The sequence below is a fragment of the Hoplias malabaricus genome, chromosome 15, assembly GCF_029633855.1.
Source record: "Hoplias malabaricus isolate fHopMal1 chromosome 15, fHopMal1.hap1, whole genome shotgun sequence".
Taxonomy (NCBI): domain Eukaryota; kingdom Metazoa; phylum Chordata; class Actinopteri; order Characiformes; family Erythrinidae; genus Hoplias; species Hoplias malabaricus.
In genome coordinates this window covers 3400859-3421380 of record NC_089814.1, presented here as the reverse complement: position 1 = coordinate 3421380, position 20522 = coordinate 3400859, and the positions used below count along the sequence as shown (strand labels likewise).

The following is a 20522-nucleotide window of genomic DNA, read 5'->3' as shown; positions in this document are numbered from 1 at the left end:
TAAACCAGGCCATAAGAACTGATGACTAGGAAGAGGATTCAATTCCCTAGAACTAATGTTATCAGCTGGTGTGAGACACAGGAACTCTGTCCGTTACTGTCCAGAGCAGGTCAGAAAATAGTAAACGAGTATTTTACAGTAAAACCATGTCATTTCAGCAGAACTACTGCTCTATGCATAGGGTATTGACTTTAATATTACACTAAAGCTACAGCCACGTATGATTTACTACCGACCATGAGACTAATCTATCATTTATGGCTAAACACATATTTATGGTTCTGAAATACTACCTCATCATTACTCATTACAGGTAAAATCCTAGCAACCTAAAATCTTTGACAACTTCTGACTGATCAGATTCATCCAGAAAGAGTCCACTGCCTTGATTTAAAACTCATTGCTGTGGAGGTGATAAAGATCTGTTTTTAAAATCACAGCTAAGTCACTGAATTCATTCCAGAGCAGGAGTCACAGGAGAAATACACCTGGGTAAAACTTTCTGTAGAAGTTGTGAAAAAGTTCACAATGAATGTGAAACATAGGGAAAAGTTGCTTCACACAAAGATACACCCACTGTGCACACAATGCTGTAACTTTTGAAATGTCCTGTGAAACTCTGTCTGTTTAGACATGTAACTGTCCGTGTAATTTCGTTTAGCAACACTTTCTTTAATGATTTGGACCATTTCCAAGGGACCTACCCCCACTACACCAGCACAGCAACTGGGAAACTACCCCCATGACCCCAGCGCAACACCTGGGAAACTGCCCCCACGACACCAGCACAGCACCTGGGAAACTACCCTCATGACACCAGCACAGCACCCGGGATACTACCCCCACGACCACAGCACAGCACCCAGGAAACTAACCACGAACCCAGTACAACACCCGCAAAATTATCCCCACGACCCCAGCAGAGCGCAAGACCAGTTTGAGGACATTTAAGCAAAATGTAAACATGTCAGAATCAGAATAATTTTACATAACAAGTATGTCTCTTTTGGTGAGATCACACATGTATGACATGTAACATACTAACGAACAGAAGTATTAAAGTAAGTAATAAAATAAGCCATGACCTCTGTCCCATAGGAAACGTATCGGCAGAACTGAGAATGAAAGAAGTAAAATCGTCTGTAGGATTATTCTGATATGTCACATTCTTAAAATATACATCCCCACTGACCTCAGAGAGGGAATGTGGACTCGGATTAAACATCAGGAATTTAAAAACTGAGTTTGAAAGAATGTGGTCTAAGGTGTAAGGAAAGTTAGATCAAAGATGTATGCGCATGTGATTAATATTATTTAAATTAATTTTTCTTCTCAATAAGCTTGCCACTTGCATAAAACAATATATAATTACGATAAATACAAAAACATAAACACAGTAAAATGATTTATGTTCTAAAAAGAAGTACAGAGTGTGTTTTCTGATGTTTCTCCTCATCGTATGGATTTGTTAAATCTACAGCACACTTTGTTTAACACAATTAAGTATTTATTCACCTCTGACACTAGGCACTGGACGATCACCTCAAATAACACTGGACTGTCACCTGGAGAGATGTGGAAAGGGTTAAAGCAACACATTCACACACACAGTATCACACTGGGATTTGCTTTCTGACAGGGTTTTTGTTTGTTTGTTTGTTTCTGAGCAAAATTACTGCTCAGATAAACAGCTTTTTCTCATTTTTTGGAAATTTTTTTGGGAAATTCTAAATCTTGTTTTCTCAGGTGCCTAAGACATTTGCACAATTCTGTCTGGATAAATATTCCATATTCATATTTTAGTATGTACTGTAGAATGTGTGTTAACTTGTACATTTAGAAACCATCCTGTTTCACCAGAGACTGTTGAAATTTACCACAGTTTTAATGTAAATGATGTTTTCCAGAGAAAATTCAAGTGTCCACTTGCCTTTCTGAAAGAAGTGTTGTGGATTTTGGCCACACCCCCTCGATGTGTGGATATAAATGTTAGAGTAAAACCTAAGTAATTTCTTACGCCTGCAGGACGTTTTCTGACCCTGCTCAGGATCAAATATTCTATCAGCTGTTGGTGAGTTTCATTTTTTATATTCATCATGAATACTTTAAAAAATAAATGTATTCATTCTACAAATTTAATGTGAAAATGTAAATTAAATAAATGTAATCATCATAATGTGAACAATTAACGTAGCTACAAAATCCCTTTCTTTTTATTTATTATTTATTTTAAATATGGTTCTAAAAGAATCTATCTGAGATTACAGGGTAAACATGGGGGACAGATACACAGTGGAGTTTCTTGGTAGATATGCTTTTGATGCAGAGCAAGTCTTAATCCGTCTTATTGGGAGCGATGGTGAAAGTGCATTGCAGAGTCTTCCACATGGTTTGGTAAGTTATTTCCAGTATAAGCCCCATAGGGACTCGTGCTCTTTTACACAGACATATTTACACATTATAACTGCCATAACATATAGCTGTCATACTAATTAAATAAAATATATTAGGTCTAGTCATTATATCTGTTCCTTAATATCAGTTAAAACTAGCAAAGACAACCAGAAACGTGTTGTGTAATCGTATGATATTATGGGAATAACAGTGTTAGAGTGTCTCTGCTTTCGCTGTGGCCTCATACACACACAGAAATGTTAATGAGGCAAGTGTGGAACCAAAAAAAGGGTGAGTGTGTGAGTGACTGGGTGAGTGTGGGAGTGACTGGGTGAGTTTGTGAGTGACAGGGTGATTGTGTAAGTTACTGGGTGAGTGTGTAAGTTACTGGGTGAGTGTGTAAGTGACAGGGTGAGTGTGTGAGTGACTGGGTGAGTGTGGGAGTGACTGGGTGAGTTTGTGAGTGACAGGGTGATTGTGTAAGTTACTGGGTGAGTGTGTAAGTTACTGGGTGAGTGTGTAAGTGACAGGGTGAGTGTGTGAGTGACTGGGTGATAGTGTGAGTGACACTGTGAGTGTGTAAGTGACTGGGTGATTGTGTGAGTGATTGGGTGAGTGTGTGAGTGACTGGGTGAGTGTGTAAGTGACTGGGTCCGTTTGTGAGTGACTGGGTGAGTGTGTAAGTGACTGGGTGAGTGTGTAAGTGACTGGGTGATTGTGTGAGTGATTGGGTGAGTGTGTGAGTGACTGGGTGAGTGTGTGAGTGACACTGTGAGTGTGTGAGTGACTGGGTGAGTGTGTAAGTGACTGGGTGATTGTGTGAGTGATTGGGTGATTGTGTGAGTGTGTGAGTGACAGGGTGATTGTGTGAGTGATAGGGTGAATGTGTAAGTGACTGGGTGATTGTGTGAGTGGCAGGGTGAGTATGTGAGTGACTGGGTGATTGTTTGAGTGACAGGGTGAGTGTGTGAGTGACTTGGTGATTATGTGAGTGACAGGGTGAGCGTGTGAAAACTGTCCACAGGTGTGAGTGACTGGGTGAGTGTGAGTGACTGGGTGATTGTGTGAACTTGTCCACAAGTGTGTGTGTGTGTGTGTGTGTGTGTGAGCCCTGTAATGGACTGGTGCCCTGTTTAGATCACACACACATGTGATGATGTGGTTGTGGAAGATGAATGATCGAATGGAATGCATTTTTCAGTGCATTTTTCTTTATGTCATAATTTGGAGAGAAAATGTTGACAGTGTAGTGTTTGCAATACATTTGTGTCTTTGTATTTTTTTCTTCATGAAAATGGTTTGGAAATGTTTGGAGAAAAATATATGTTGGTGGTTCTTTCTGTTAAGATCATATTAACTACACAATTAAATGAGACGTGCTATTTTTAATTCCAACAGAGAAACACCTACTCGCTACAATGTGAAAAAAGCCTTGGCACCCTTCTAATGGTGGAAATGGAGGTGAAACTGTATCCATTTGTTAATGAATGGTACTGTGAGAAGCTTGTGGTCACCACTCCTGAAGACAAGAAGTTCCATTTCCCCTGTTACCGGTTCCTGGACAGCAACAACCTCAAAGTGTGTCTCAGGGAGAGCACAGGTTTGTGTAATTTCTAACTTCACAGAAATAAGAAACACAAAGATACTTCAGATTCAGATTTTTTTAATGGCAACACAAACAAGGAGGTGAATTTTGATTTAGGACAGCTCTTGACAAGCATATGGCACTTTTCTACTGCATGGTACCTAGACTACACAAATCTACTAGTCTCTACTTGCTGTTTGGTCCCTGGTTTGTTTTCCACTAACCGCGCATCAGTTCAGACAGATCAGTAGAGTTTGTTCCTTCCTTGTTGCAGCGTCCAGCTCTCGCTGGATTCTTTCGTCGGCCACCGATCCAAGGAGCGTTTGAACCTCTTCAAAAGACCATGGCGTCATTTTACGAGCTGCCGTCGTGAGTCGGATAAAAACAAATGTGATCTCTGCTGCAGCTGGAGATTTTACAGATGGAGAGTTGGTGCTGGTCGTCTGCGTTGCGTGGCGCAGAGTGACGACTCTCTTTGGACAATCAGCGCTCTGCAAGGTTTACACACCACGGTTTAGTCCCTACTCGACTCGCTCTGAACCACGAGAGAACAGCCACTAAACAATGATGGAGAAGCAAAACAGAGTAGAGTCGAGTAGAGTAGGGACACTGCAGTGGAAAAAGAATCTTCAGAAACATTAGAGTAACAGAGTAGTGGATCTAAGTGTGCATTTAATGGTCAAGTGTAATTTTTAAAGTGTTTTTACAGGAGCAGGAAAGAAACCGTTTCTATATTGAGTTGTCTTGTGAAATTGTCAGAATATTAATTCATAGATGTCAGTTCATGTGAGTTGTCATGAAAAGCTTCTGTTGATATCATCCAGCCTTTGTGAATGTGTTGCCATTGTTTTAAAATACACATGAACTTACAACTTGCAAATATGTAAAAACAAAATTTAAATGTATTACTCACTTATAAAATCAGTTAAATTGACCTCTAGTTTGCAAACATTTAAACACGAATGTATTCATATTTATTATTTTGTAGCTGTACTTTTGAAGCAAGAAACATATGTATTTCGCGCCCAAAGGAACAATGAGCTGATGGAGAATTGCCAAGTGATTAAGTGAGTGAAATGTAATGTTTCTTGTTAACAACATATGTATATATTCATTCATTCATTCATTCATTTATTATCTGTAAGCACTTATCCAGTTCAGGGGGTGGGTCCAGAGCCTGCCTGGAATCATTGGGCGCAAGGCGGGAACACACCCTGGAGGGGGTGCCAGTCCTTCACAGGACAACACACACACTCACACATTCATTTACACACTCACACCTACGGACACTTTTGAGTCGCCAATCCACCTACCAACTTGTGTTGACTGTGGGAGGTGACCGGAGCACCCGGAGGAAACACACAAGGACACAGGGAGAACACACCACACTCCTCACAGACAGTCACCCTGAGGAAACCCACACAAACACAGGGAGAACACACCGCACTCCATCACAGACAGTCACCCAGAGGAAACCCACACAGACACAGGGAGAACACACCACACTCCTCACAGACAGCCACCCGGAGGAAACCCACGCAGACACAGGAAGAACACACCACACTCCTCACAGACAGTCATCCGGAGGAAACCCATGCAGACACAGGGAGAACACACCACACTCCTCACAGATAGTCACCCGGAGGAAACCCATGCAGACACAGAGAGAACACACCACACTCCTCACAGACAGTCACCCGGAGGAAACCCACGCAAACACAGAGAGAACACACCACACTCCTCACAGACAGTCACCCGAAGGAAACCCACGCAAACACAGAGAGAACACACCACACTCCTCACAGACAGTCACCCGGAGGAAACCCACGCAAACACAGAGAGAACACACCACACTCCTCACAGACAGTCACCCGGAGGAAACCCATGCAGACACAGAGAGAACACACCACACTCCTCACAGACAGTCACCCGAAGGAAACCCACACAGACACAGAGAGAACACACCACACGCCTCACAGACAGTCACCCGAAGGAAACACACACAGACACAGGAAGAACCCGCCACACTCCTCACAGACAGTCACCCGAAGGAAACCCACACAGACACAGGGAGAACACACCACACTCCTCACAGACAGTCACCCGAAGGAAACCCACACAGACACAGAGAGAACACACCACACGCCTCACAGACAGTCACCCGAAGGAAACACACACAGACACAGGAAGAACCCGCCACACTCCTCACAGACAGTCACCCGAAGGAAACCCACACAGACACAGGGAGAACACACCACACTCCTCACAGACAGTCACCCGGAGGAAACCCACACAGACACAGGGAGAACACGCCACACTCCTCACAGACAGTCACCCGAAGGAAACCCACACAGACACAGGGAGAACACACCACACTCCTCACAGACAGTCACCCGAAGGAAACCCACACAGACACAGGGAGAACACACCACACTCCTCACAGACAGTCACCCGGAGGAAACCCACACAGACACAGGGAGAACACACCACACTCCTCACAGACAGTCACCCGGAGCGGGAATTGAACCCACAACCTGCAGGTTCCTGGAGCTATGTGACTTATATATATATATAATGCTTACAAATATAAAAGCTAAGTTAATGCTTGGTGAGGTTATTACTTGTGCGATTACATTAGTAATCACGATGTCTATGTTAATGATTTTGCTGTGTCCTTGATGCAGAAGTCCCATTTCTGTACGAACTCATGGTGTTGCTGACTTGTTTTTCTCCGATCTACAGCTGGAAGGAATATTCCCCTGGGTTACCTGAAATTATAGACATTGACAGTGTGAATAAATTACCCTACAAGTTCCGGTTCTCTGTCAAAAAGATACTGGATATGGACTGGGATTTTGTCAAAATGTAAGTTTAAATCAGTTTAAAAATCCATAACCTAAAGTATTGCTGGATTGGGATTAGTTTTAAATGGGGACTGTCTTTATGGAAAGTTGTTCTGTAACATTATAAAACTACTGAACTAATTATTAATATTAGTTTTTAATTATTATTTATTAATATAATATAAGTTAGTTCCAGCCACGCAATATTGGTTGATTGAGAAGTGCTCTAACCGTGCTGTTATATTGCGATAACAGGACGCTTTTCTTTTTCACAAGCACTGTATCACTCTGTTGAACACTTTTACTAACATTTACACTGCAGCTCTCTTTCTTTAGACAATTTTCACAATTTTAAATAATCCTTAATTCATGTTTTACACCAATAAACTGTTTTCAGTTTACTTTGAGAGTATACACTGATACAAGTACAAGTAAAATTGATGTACAAATTATAATTGCTTTCAGTTATAAAAACTGTAACAGTTTTGTAATAAATTGAGACAGAGAGCAATGACTAGCACTAAAAGTTTTATTCAACACAAACTCATTTCAGTGTAAAGGTGTAGTGAAGTAAATGCATCCTGAGCAGAGAAAGAAGCCACACTCTGCTCTGTTGTGCTGTTCTCTGGACGTGGTGTTCACCCTCGGAACAGCCCATAGCCTTCTCTTCTCTCTTCATGAGTATGAGGCCATACCAGAGACAATCATAAACCAGGGCAGAGAATTTGCACATCTTTTAATTCACCTCAGTTCACACAGAATTAATTTAACCTGGCCTTACATCTACATCTCATTTTATGGCACAAGGTTAAACTTGTTTACATCTACAGCTACTGCATTGCCTGGGATTAATTTAACCAATTTTATAGCAGGTGAAATGTGTCCATCAGTATGACTGGCATTGTAAATTCAAACAGTATTAAAATCACTGATAGTCTGGTAATAATTTTATTCTAATTTAGATCTAAGAAGCTGGAGTTCAGTACCTTGTTCCATTGGTCGGATACATGGCAGAGTGAAGAAGATCTTGAGAAGCTCATGAATTATCCTGAAAATACTGGTATTTTTCTAAAAACATAATGAGAAATGCATCTTTACTGCTGCTGTTGTGATTATTCATGTATCTGTGTTCTCACAGCTTATGTCCAGGAACATTGGAAAAGCGATGAATTTTTTGGCTACCAGCTACTCAACGGACTCAACCCCATGCTGATCGAGCGTTGCACTGAGCTCCCACAAAAGTTCCGAGTGACCAATGAAATGGTCAATAAATCTTTCCCCGAAAGCTCTTTGGAGAGGGAAATGAAGGTAAACACAAAACCAAACACATTCCATTTAGCAGCAAATTTCTACACATAGTATATTATTTCTTCCACTAGTAATAACACTGACATGATCTTAAATATAGGCAATATCTAATATTTCTCATTCTGACATTATGTATGAATATTTAAAGATTATTCTCATATTTCTAAAATATACTTTTCTTATAATTTTTAAAAAGTCTTAAACATTTTAAAAATTCAACCAATGCACAGAAATTGCGATATATGATTCTCAGGATTCTAAAATATTTGAGTACCGCATTATGATTAGAGTACACCAATAAAGGGTTATAAATGATTTACACCCTGTTTATTAATGGTTACTTGTTAGGTTGTAAGATCACCTTTGTCTCCTCCATCAGTTAAAACTAACCCTTCAGCTTCAGCACATTATTCTTAAAAAGGTAGCAATTTAACCACAAAATGTATTCAATTAACCCCTGATAAAATGTCTTTTTAAACACGGGTGATAATGTGATGCACATTAAAAAGTGAAATGACTAAATGCACATCTTCAGGATTTTCAGCAAGATATCTGACACATTCAGTATTTGACAAAAAGGAGGTCACTGTTTCCCATTATTTCTCTGTTAAAAATGATTAGTTATGTATTAGTTACCTTTAAGGTGTTTACAACCTCATTAATAACCATATAATAAACAGTTTTTCTATTTTAATTTCTATTGGATCAGAATGGAAACATCTTTCTCTGCAACTATGAAAGACTGAGCGGTTTCAGAGGGAATGTGATCGACTATGAGCAGCAGTTTCTGTCGGCTCCCTTCTGTTTACTCCACCTCACAAATGAAAGAAAACTCCTACCCATCGCCATCCAGGTGAGTCTATGCTGAGAAAAAATAGTCAAGTGACATTAGCTTACATCTAGTCAGTAAATCTAATATTTCTTTCTCCTGAGAGAACTAGTCCAGGGATATCCCCCCATGTCATCTCGAGTCTGAGTGGGACTCAGTGGCATCTCATGTTGGGTTCAGTGCCGGGAAACACTCCTAATTATTTGCAGCTGAGCTAAATACAGTGCTCTACCATTTCTCGACATGGCTCACAACCTACTCAGCTTTGATGGACTTTTGAGACTCTATCCTCTCAGTTTGGGCACATGCTCATCAAGCCTCTTTATTGTCTCATGCTGTTTCTCCCAGGGAATTTTCAGAGCATCCACAGTGAGCCTCTCTTGAAATCCACTGAATTGTAACTGAAAAGTGTTTGTGTTCTCACAGCTGAAGCAGGAGCCGAGCTTGAGCAATCCCATCTTCCTTCCCTCCGACTCGGAGTGGGACTGGCTTTTGGCGAAGATCTTCGTAAGAAATGCAGAATTTAATGAACATGAGCTGCACTTCCATCTGCTGCGGACTCACCTTCTGTCCGAAGTGTTTACTGTCGCTCTGCTACGAACCCTGCCCCAGGCTCACCCTCTCTACAAGGTCAGATTTCTTCTTCATCTGTTTCTTTTAGGGTTGCAATGATTAATCAATGAACAAGTTCATTAGCAACTAATTTAAAAGTCGATTTGTTGGCGTCATCACTGGTGTTTCTCACGCTAATCAAGAATGATTTGACAATGCCACTTACATGTTCTGAAACAGAATAAAATGTTTCTGCTGCGTTTGTGCTGGTTTGGGTCATTAAAAGAAATATTGGTACCACTTTAGAATAAGTACACCTTTATAAACCTTTATAAATGGAGTCTTATTTTAAAGTGGTACCGAAATATTTGTGCTCTTTTAATTAGAGTGATTAAGTGATCAATGTTTAATGAGTGAAATCACCCAGCACATGATCAGTGGCCAAATCACACCAAAGTGATATCGTTCGTTTGTGGTGTTATGAGAAACATTTGTGCCCTTATCATTCTTGCGTTATAAGCGAGAGTAAACATGAAAGAGTCACTGTTTTCACTATAAAATTCCTCATGTTTTTACCATGAAAATCTTGTTTGATTACCTGATTGAAAATCTCATATATGGCTTCAAATCAAATCAAATCAAATCAAATTTATTTGTATAGCGCCTTTTAAAACTGACGTTGTTACAAAGCAGCTTCACAGTTTCAAAACAGAACATTTAAATCAAAGCCCAACCAAACTTATGGTTCTTTTTCACTGCATGGCATCAACTCGACTCGACACACCTCGGCACGGCTCAACACACTTTTCCACTAGCACAGCTCCCCCATGGAATGTATCTGGTGATGTCACAAAACCCTGTTGCTACTGGGAACCGCAGACTTTGAAAACCACAACAATGGCAGCAGTAATATTAGGCGCTGTTTATTCATCGTGTATTTGTGTGTTGCAGTGTCCAGCTCTGGCTGGACTCTTTTGTGGAGCATTTGAACCTCTTCAAAAGACCATGGCATAATTTTACGAGCTGCCGTCATGAGTCAGATGAAAACAAATGTGATCTCTGCTGCAGCTGGAGATTTTACAGATGGAGAGTTGGTGCTGGACATCTGCTTTTCATTATTTAGATTAATCTCTCCAGCCAATCAGTGCTGTGCAAGGTTTACACTCCACATTTAGTATCTACTCAGCTCGCTTTGTACCAGGCATGAGCAGGGACCCGGTTCCAGGGACCAGATTTGTCCAGTGGAAAATCAAAAGAGCCGAGCCGAGTCTAGTAGGTTCCATGCAGTAAAAAAGGACCATTAAGTAGTGTCACAGATGCAGCCATGCCACCTCAGCATGTTTGTGTCTAACCCAGCAGCACTGCTGTGTCTGATCTACTCGCTTCAGCACAACACACACTAACACACCACCACCACCACGTCAGTGTCACTGCAGCGCTGAGAATGATCCACCACCACATCACACCTGCTCTGTGGGGGTCCTGAGCACTGAAGAACAAGGGGGCGGGGGGGAAATAAAGTATGTAGAGCAACAGATGGACTACAGTCTGTAACTGTAGAACTACATAGTGCTCCTGTGTGTTCAGTGGAGCGGAGAGAATGGACAGTGAGTGTAGAAATAAGGAGGTGCAGAAAATGTTACGGTTGATCGCTGTGTGTGTGTGTATATATATATATATATATATAATTTTAAAATGTATGGGTTTATGTTTATGTTTGTGTTGTGTTTGTTGTGATCTTCAGCTGCTTTTTCCCCACACGCGGTACACACTCCAATTAAACATCCAGGCCAGGAACACCCTGATCTCAAAAGACGGAATATTTTCAAAGGTACTGTGAAAACTTATGCATTAATGATAAAGTAGGATGTGGTAAAGTGAAGTTTTGCATCAAATAAATAGGGTCATTCACAAGTGATGATTGTCCTGCACTAGCTGCAGCTGTTTACTCTTACATACAGTTACAGCGCACCACAATACTAATGGACACAATCTATAACTGTTTACTCCTGCTTACAGTTATACTACAGAGACATTTAGAGACACTCTGAGATCCTGCCTCTGCTGCTTTCTATGGTGAACTCTGTGAAGTGGGAATGGACTTTTAATCCTCCAAAAACAGAAATAAAATTAACAGAGCTGAATAGAGTGCAGTCTGATTAAAATTTTTATCAACAGCATAAAGTTCTGAAGCAGTCAAGCTGACATTAATACACATTTTACACAGCACTGTGTGTGTGTTAGTTATAAACACAGTCACAAGTCCTCACTCACCTCACACAGCACAATTCTGTATAATATTTTTTAGCTTTCTAATCTCTTGTTTGCTCCTCATTATATCTTTTACACTGAGGAAAAATTGGGGGTGCGAGGAGTGAAGGAAAAGCTCTGTCTCCTCTCTCAACATCCACAGTTGAAGTGCCCACAAGCAAGGCACCTTAACCCCAGATGCTCTCTGGGCGCTAGGGATAGCAGCCTGTAGCTCAAGTCCTGTGTGTGTGTGCTCACTACCCCTAGTGCACTAGTGTGTGTGCTCACTGCCACGGATGGGTTAAATGCAGAGGAAATATTTAGTTGTACAATGACAAGAAAAGCAGGTTTATACTTTTCTTTTTTAATTAAAAAAATAAGCAACCATAAAAGCTCATGCTGGGCTTTATATTTCTATAATTGAATGATAAAAAGAGGATTAATGTAAAGCATTACTGTGATTAACATCTGTGTCCATCTCCCAGTACACTGCTATAGGTTACGGCACTGACATCCAGAAGTTCATGCAAAGGGCTATGTCCTCCTTGACCTACACATCTCTCTGTTTGCCTGATGATATCAGTGCCAGAAGACTGAATGACATCCCCAACTTCTACTACAGAGAGGATGGCCAGAGGCTCTGGGACATCATCCAGAGGTACAGTAATCCACTATGTCCATGTCCAAATGTGTCCAAATTTGTGGATATCCATCATAATTATTTAACTTCAGCTAGTTTAGAGTGCACCCACTGCTGACAAATTTCTATAATGAGATGAAATAGGAAGCTGTGGAGCTATTGCACTTTAGAACTCAGAGTCAAGTGTGGATTAGAGAGGTATAAACCCATACAGCATTGTGGTTGTGGAGCAGTGGAACTGTGTTCTCCTGCGCAGGACACAGAAACGGATGGTTAATCAATCCAGGGACCACGGTAGCAGGATGACATAAACAAATCCAGCAAGCTCAAATAAAAACTATGTCTAAAAAGACAATAATCATGCATTAGTTACCATGCACAATCATAAGAGAAAATAGCTAAATAATCAATAAGTAATAAACGTATTCTAAATATTGGCAAAGCAACCAATATCATGAACACCCCATGAAATGTGTATTAATGTGCTGCAGAAACGATGGAGCCTTTTCAGAAATGCTGCTGAATTTTGGTGGGAGTGGGATGAAGCAGGAGCAGGTGTGGAAATGATTAAAAAGTGATCCAGAACTTATCATCAATGTCCAACATCTGGTGTAGCCACTTCTCAGACAACTAGAGACAGTTACTGCTGTAGACAAAGGAGGAACTGATTAATGCCCTTCACTTCAAGAGACATTTTGGATAATGAGGTGTTGAGAAATTCCTCAGTTTCAGTTTTGTTTAGGTTTTTTGTAATTGTGCCTGAGATGTGTAAATATCCACCTTCTGATGAAGTTATATATCTTTTAGGTTTGTGGGAGGAGTGTTGACATATTACTACACCTGCAACGATGACGTGAAGCAAGACACAGAGTTACAGAACTGGATTGGCGAGATATTTAAGCATGGATTCAAAGAAAGTGGTATGGCCTCTTTCAGTCCTAGTTTTTACTGCAAAATGCCGGCATTAACCTCCCCGGAATCACTGGGCGCAAGGCAGGAACACACCCTGGAGGGGGCGCCAGTCCTTCACAGTGCGACACACACTCACACATTCACTCACACCTACGGACACTTTTGAGTCTCCAATCCACCTACGAATGTGTGTTTTTGGACCAGGGAGGAAACCGGAGGAAACCCACGCAGACACAGGGAGAACACACCACACTCCTCACAGACAGTCACCCAGAGGAAACCCACGCAGACACAGAGAGAACACACCACACTCCTCACAGACAGTCACCCGGAGGAAACCCACACAGACACAGAGAGAACACACCACACTCCTCACAGACAGTCACCCGGAGGAAACCCACACAGACACAGAGAGAACACACCACACTCCTCACAGACAGTCACCTGGAGGAAACCCACACAGACACAGGGAGAACACACCACACTCCTCACAGACAGTCACCCGGAGGAAACCCACACAGACACAGAGAGAACACACCACACTCCTCACAGACAGTCACCTGGAGGAAACCCACACAGACACAGGGAGAACACACCACACTCCTCACAGACAGTCACCCGGAGGAAACCCACACAGACACAGAGAGAACACACCACACTCCTCACAGACAGTCACCCGGAACAGGACTTGAACCCACAATCTCCAGGACCCTGTTGTGTGACTGCGACATTACCTGCTGCTCCACCGTGCCCCCATAAACCCGATCTCTCATCAAGTGAAATCATCTTATATATCTCTATATATCTAATAAATTTATTACAAACCAGATTCCAAAAAAGTTGGGACACTAAACAAATTGTGAATAAAATCTGAATGCAATGATGTGGAGGCGCCAACATCTAATATTTTATTTAGAATAGAACACAAATCACAGATCAAAAGTTTAAACTGAGAGAATGTATCATTTTAAGTTTCAAAATTTCATGGCATCAACAAATCCCAAAAAAGTTGGGACAAGGCCATTTTTTACCACTGTGTGGCATCCCCCATTCTTCTTACAACACTCCACAGACGTCTGGGGACAGAGGAGACCAGTTTCTCAAGTTTAGAAATAGGAATGCTCTCCCATTCATGTCTAATACAGGCCTCTAACTGTTCAATCGTCTTGGGCCTTCTTTGTGGCACCTTCCGCTTTATGATGAGCCAAATGTTCTCTATAGGTGAAAGATCTGGACTGCAGGCTGCCATTTCAGTCCCCAGATCCTTCTCCTACGTAGCCATGATGTTGTGATTGCTGCAGAATGTGGTCTGGCATTATCTTGTTGAAAAATGCAGGGTCTTCCCTGAAAGAGATGATGTCTAGAGGGGAGCATATGTTTTTCTAGAACCTGAACATAGTTCTCTGCATTAATGGTGCCTTTCCAGACATGCAAGCTGCCCATGCCACAAGCACTCATGCAACCCCATACCATCAGTGATGCAGGCTTCTGAACGGAGCGTTGATTAAAAACTTGGGTTATCCTTGTCCTCTCTGGTCCGGATGACATGGCGTCCCAGTGTTCCATAAAGAACTTCAAATCGTGACTCATCTGACCACAGAACAGTCTTCCATTTTGCCACACTCCATTTTAAAAGACCCCTGGCCCAGTGCAAACGTCTGAGCTTGTGGAGCTTGCTTAGAAATGGCTTCCTCTTTGCACTGTAGAGTTTCAGCTGCCAACGGCGGATGGCACGGTGGATTGTGTTCACTGACAGTGCTTTCTGGAAGTATTCCTGAGCCCATTCTGTTATTTCCTTGACAGTAGCATTCCTGTTTGAGGTACAGTGACGTTTAAAGGCCCGGAGATCACGAGCATCCAGTAGAGTTTTACGGCCTTGACCCTTACGCACAGCAATTGTTCCAGATTCTCTGAATCTTTTGATGATGTTATGCAGGGTTGATGATGATAACTTAAAAGTCTTTGCTATTTTACGCTGGGTAACACCATTCTGGTATCGCTGCAACAATGGTGGAATTGGTGATCCTCTTACCATCTTGGTTTCAGAGAGACACTGACACTCTGAGAAGCTCTTTTTATACACAATCATGTTGTCAATTGACCTAATTAGTGTTAATTGGTCTTCCAGCTGTTCGTTATATTCTCAATTTCCTTTTTCCAGCCACTTATTGCTACTTGTCCCAGCTTTTTGGGGATTTTTTGACACTGTGACATTTTAAAGGACATATTTTTCCTTTAAAATGTTACATTTACTCAGATTAAACTTTTGATCTGTCATCTATGTTCTATTACGAATAAAATATTGACATTTGCCATCTCCACATCATTGCATTCAGTTTGTAGTCACAATTTGTTTAGTGTCCCAACTTTTTTGGAATTCGATTTGTATTTTCAAAACATGACAATTGAAACAAGTCAAATGAGTGGAATAAGGCTACGTTGACACAACAGGTAAAAGTGCCCCAAATCAAACAAGAGGTCTCCAAAGAGAAAGAGACAAGCGCCGTTCATACTGACATGAACAATAAAAAAAACCTGATATAGAACCATTTAGAGAAAAGCTCTTCTCATGTTTATTTCATAAACCTTAAAAGGTGTGAGAGTGTGTGACCGGGTGAATGGTGCCCTGTTATGTACTGGTACTTTGTCCAGGGTGTTTTCCAGCCTTTCACCTGGTTGTTCTGGGCTGTGGACTAAAGAACAGTTACAGAAAATGAACGAATGAATTTCAGAGTTGATATGAACAAACTGATGTCAAAATGGATTTACAAATCTCTGCTCTGCGGTTTGATTTGCCCCTCTGCTCCGTCTCCATGAATGAGTTTGTTTTTCTGATTGTTTCAACCTGCTTTTTTTCCTCTTCAGATTCCTCAGGAATCCCCAAGTCTTTCAGCAAGATCGAGGAGCTTGTGAAGTTCGTTACCATGGTCATCTTCACAGCATCCGCCCAACACGCTGCGGTCAACAATGGCCAGGTTTGTGATAAATTCAAATGACCATTTCACTTAATTATGGAAGTAACTGGTCATGTAGCACATGTTGCAGTTGTCTTCTATATCAATAAGTTAACAGTCTGGGGTCTGAGGGCATTTTCTGGATTGTTATAGATCTACTTAAATATTCCTGCTTCATATCAAACAGTTCAGAACAGTCTCAGCTCTCTCTGGATGTCACGGGGACGTAAAGGGTGGACTTACGGAGGCGGACACACTCGCTACAACACAGACAGTTTAATAAAGAGCAAACAGAACAAACGAACTTGACAAGAAACACGAAATAACACTACTTATAAACATAGGAAAGAGCAGGAAACAACACTACAGGACTGGGGCAGGAAACAGGCAGGAGACCGAACGAGGAACGAGAAACAATACAATAACATAACACCTGGGAAACAGAACGAAACGACACGACTTGACTTGAACCGAGCAAAACTACAAATGACATAACACAAACACAAATGACCGATCACAGGAAGTGAGTGAAGAGGACTTAAATACAAGAACTAACAAGAAACACCTGACACAGATAATGACAAAGAGGTGGAACAAAAGGTGGAGCTAGAGTGGAACGAGGGCGGAGATAGGAAAAACAACAAACAGACAGAGCCACATGGAAGGAGAAAACAAACAAGAAAGTGCCAAGATGTGACAGACGCCCCCCCCCCCCAAGACACGCAACTCTGAAAGATACAGAAAAAATTCCTTTGAGTGCAATACTGAAATTACAGACTATGTATAATTGTAATTTAAAGTTCAAACATTCTCCTCCTTTTTCCATTTTATGGAAGCTGCTGTGTAGTATTAAAAATGACATTTATCATTTCATTAAAAAAATAACTTTCAAAAATAACTAATGGAAATAAAAACAGGTAAATGCTCCAATCTGTCTTTTTTCTGGAGTTACTGTGAGGGAAACTCAAGGCACTTTCACATAAATTATTTTTTGCTGATCTTTCTTCTGCTTTGAAACATGGGTGAGTGTGTGGTTCTCTGTAGAGGATGTGTTCTCCTGTTTTCTCTTGTAACCTGTGATTCAACTCTAAAGGTGAATACTGATGGTTTCTCTGCTGTTTCAGTTTGATTTTGGAGGGTGGATGCCCAACTTCCCCAGCACTCTCAGAAAACCTCCACCCTCCCAGAAAGGAATCGCCACAGAGAAGTCCATTTTTGAAACTTTGCCTAACGTCTCCACCACTATTAATGGACTGACTGTTCTCCACGTTCTGAGCAATCAATCCAGTGATCGGGTGAGTGGACATGAATACTGTACACACTGAAAATATAAAGTTTTAACAAATGCAAATATCTTGGAACTAGTCTATGTCTCTGTGTGCTTTATAAAAATAAACTAAGATTATTCACCAGTTTCTGGACAGTCTCACTTGTTGTGATGGATTCTATCCAGAGGAAAACTGCTTTATTTCACTGGAAGGTCTGATTATTATTGAGTTTTTGACTCCTGTGGTGCAGCGGTCTTCTCTTCTCCTTGATGGAGAAACCCCTGTCTGAATTCTTGCAAATACCATCACAAACTTGACACCTCACCTTACAAGCACAAAGCTGGCCAGAACATGTTTCTTTTAGTTGGCATAACAGGACTAGGCAGTTGCTGTTACGTCTCTATGAAGCGTGTTGAACTGTCCATTGACACTATGACAGTAGCACAGCTCCGTACATCTTATAAAGCTCAAATAAAACTGGCCCAACTTTTTAGCAGTTTTATAAAATTATGTTAATGACCTGTATGTGGAATAGGACACTTTTCAGTTGATCAAAAAAAAAAAAAAAATCAGGAGTGTTTGCCACTGTACACTGTCAGGAAAAAGGTACATTACCGTCTCTAAAGGCACAAACTGTGTAGTGTATCTTTAAAGGTGCAGCAGTGGTGTTAGAGTCCAGTTGTGTTCCTAAAGGTTCATTACATTCTCTTCTCCAGAAGGAGAGGGGGATCTCTGTGATCTTTCATTATACAACTGTGGAGAATAAAAGAACACAAAAGTCCTGGAGATGAAATCAACACAACTTTAAAATCAACAGTTAATATAGAATAAGACATAGCTATATTCTCTAACTAAAGATACTGAATATGTTCCCTTGAGGGCACCACCACAAAGGCAGTTTTTCTGACAGTGCACTCAACATCCACTGAGAAGGCTTTACACTATATGTTTTATAATTCTGTGGAGATTTATGCCATTCAGCCACATAAACATTAGCAGAGCCAGGGGCTGATGTTGGATGAATAACTCTGGATCTCACACACACCACTCCAACTCCATCCCAAACATAATGGATGAAGCTTCATCTCTCCAGACAGGTCCACTGTTCCACAGCCCTGTGCTTGGGCTTTTTACCCTTCTGGCTGACTATAGGCATTGGGCCAGGTGACCTTAGACTAATGTGTAGCTGCTCCACACCATCCTATTTCATTTCATGTTTTCTTATTGCAACAATACACAGTGACTTCACAATGGGTGCCACTTAAAGCAGCCACTGATCAATATTTTTTTGCTTAGTGGGTACAGAGTTTGAGGAGTGATCCTGTTTTTCTTGTTTTCCTTTGCAGCGTCGTTTGGGGGAGTATCCGGAGGAACTCTTCACTGATGAAAAACCCCGTGAACTCATTGAAGAATTTAAAACTGATCTTAAGAAGCTTGGCCAAGAAATTGAAAAAAGGAACCAATCTCTTGCATTTCCTTACGTTTACCTGAGCCCGGAGAACGTGAACAACAGTGTTGACCTTTAAGGCCTTTACACAGTGAGCGCAATGTCATCCGTATGATGATAAATTCATGTTAACATATAAATCTTTCACACCAACACACTGTGAGATTTCTGAAGTTTCCCACTGCCATGAACTCACTCCGCCCATCACTCTTGTCTTCTGGCTAGAACCGAGCTGGGCTGTTTCCAAAGGCTTAAATGAAAGAGTGAGCATAACATTAAACATTATCTCCACCATTTAAGACGATCTGGGAACAGTGTCCAAACAACGAGTGTCAAAATTATTAGTTTGTGTTAATGACTCAAAAATCAGCTCAAATTGAGTTATGAACTGCAAAAATACTCTCAACTCCACAATAGCTCTACTGCTCCTCACTCTGAGATTCACTGTAAGAATAATATAAGATCATTAGAATATTTTCTAGATGTTTTAACATCTTTTCAGTGATTTTATCTGGAGAGAAAGTGACTTGCTGATTAAAAAACTTAAATAAGGAAAACCTTTTAGGAATTGTTTTAATAATCTCATCATATTATTACAGCAATCCTCAGAATGGGAAATATTAAAGAAAACAATTACATTTAGGATGATTTCACAAAATAATACAAATAAGCATTAAAATGACCACAAAAGTAGCCCATAAATTGCCTGTAACGTGCCTGTAGATCACGTTGACTTATTTTCACTTAGATGTACAACAAAATCAGATAATTTGACCATGAATGTTGAGAGTTTTCATACTGCTGTAAGTTGGTACTTTAAAATACAACTAAAAGGCCTTTATTAATAGGGACAGTCAAAAACATTTCCGGTTCTATTCCTGGACCAGTGGTGAAAACTAGGGTGTGGGGAGTTAAGAAACCACATCAAAGCAAAACAGTGTGGGAGAAATATATCATTAAGAAATTACTGAATTCATTTTCTTTAGTTGATTATTCACAGATGATTTTAAAAAAGGTGGTGGGCACTTTCCGTATTCCAGTACTCATGATTTTGTAACCAACATGAAGAAATACACAAATCCAAAAATAAAATTGAATGCATTTAAATTGTGCCTTATTGTTTCTTGAAATCTCCTGAAACATTTTACAAATGTGTTTGTAGGATTATGCTGGTTATGAAATGGATATGTAGCTGTAAAATAATTTTAGGGACAAAGACCTAGTGTAAAGTAACTAAACCTGTGTCACTTCACAGAATGAAGTAAGTGCCAGTGAGCGCTAGGTTTGTTAAAGTTAAAGTCTCTTTTGAAGCAGATCAGTTATTTCCCAGTGTCTGTAATTGATAAATGTTTATGGTGTAATTTTAAAGAGCCGTATTAAAAGTGACGTTAATGACTGTGTTGTAGCTTTGAGGAAGAAAGGGACATTAGGCGTGGTGTTAATGATAAGATCCTGGAAACTAAACACAGTTCAAGGCCAAGAAGAATTCCTCAAGGGTTTAAAATCTGAACTTATTTTAGGATTTAATTTAAACTGGTTT

The 20522-nt window shown here is 40.7% G+C and overlaps 1 protein-coding gene across 1 annotated transcript; it reads left to right on the top strand.

The window, feature by feature from the left end:
- The first annotated feature begins 4971 nt into the window (after positions 1-4971).
- LOC136668790 (polyunsaturated fatty acid lipoxygenase ALOX15B-like) lies at positions 4972-19061 on the top strand. Its single transcript, XM_066646493.1, has 12 exons — positions 4972-5046; positions 6722-6844; positions 7785-7882; positions 7961-8130; positions 8840-8983; positions 9386-9589; positions 11256-11342; positions 12247-12419; positions 13209-13321; positions 16179-16288; positions 17392-17562; positions 18882-19061. The coding sequence occupies exons 1-12, from the start codon at positions 5024-5026 to the stop codon at positions 19059-19061; spliced, it is 1596 nt and encodes a 531-aa protein (XP_066502590.1). The 5' UTR covers positions 4972-5023.
- Positions 19062-20522: the final 1461 nt, after the last annotated feature.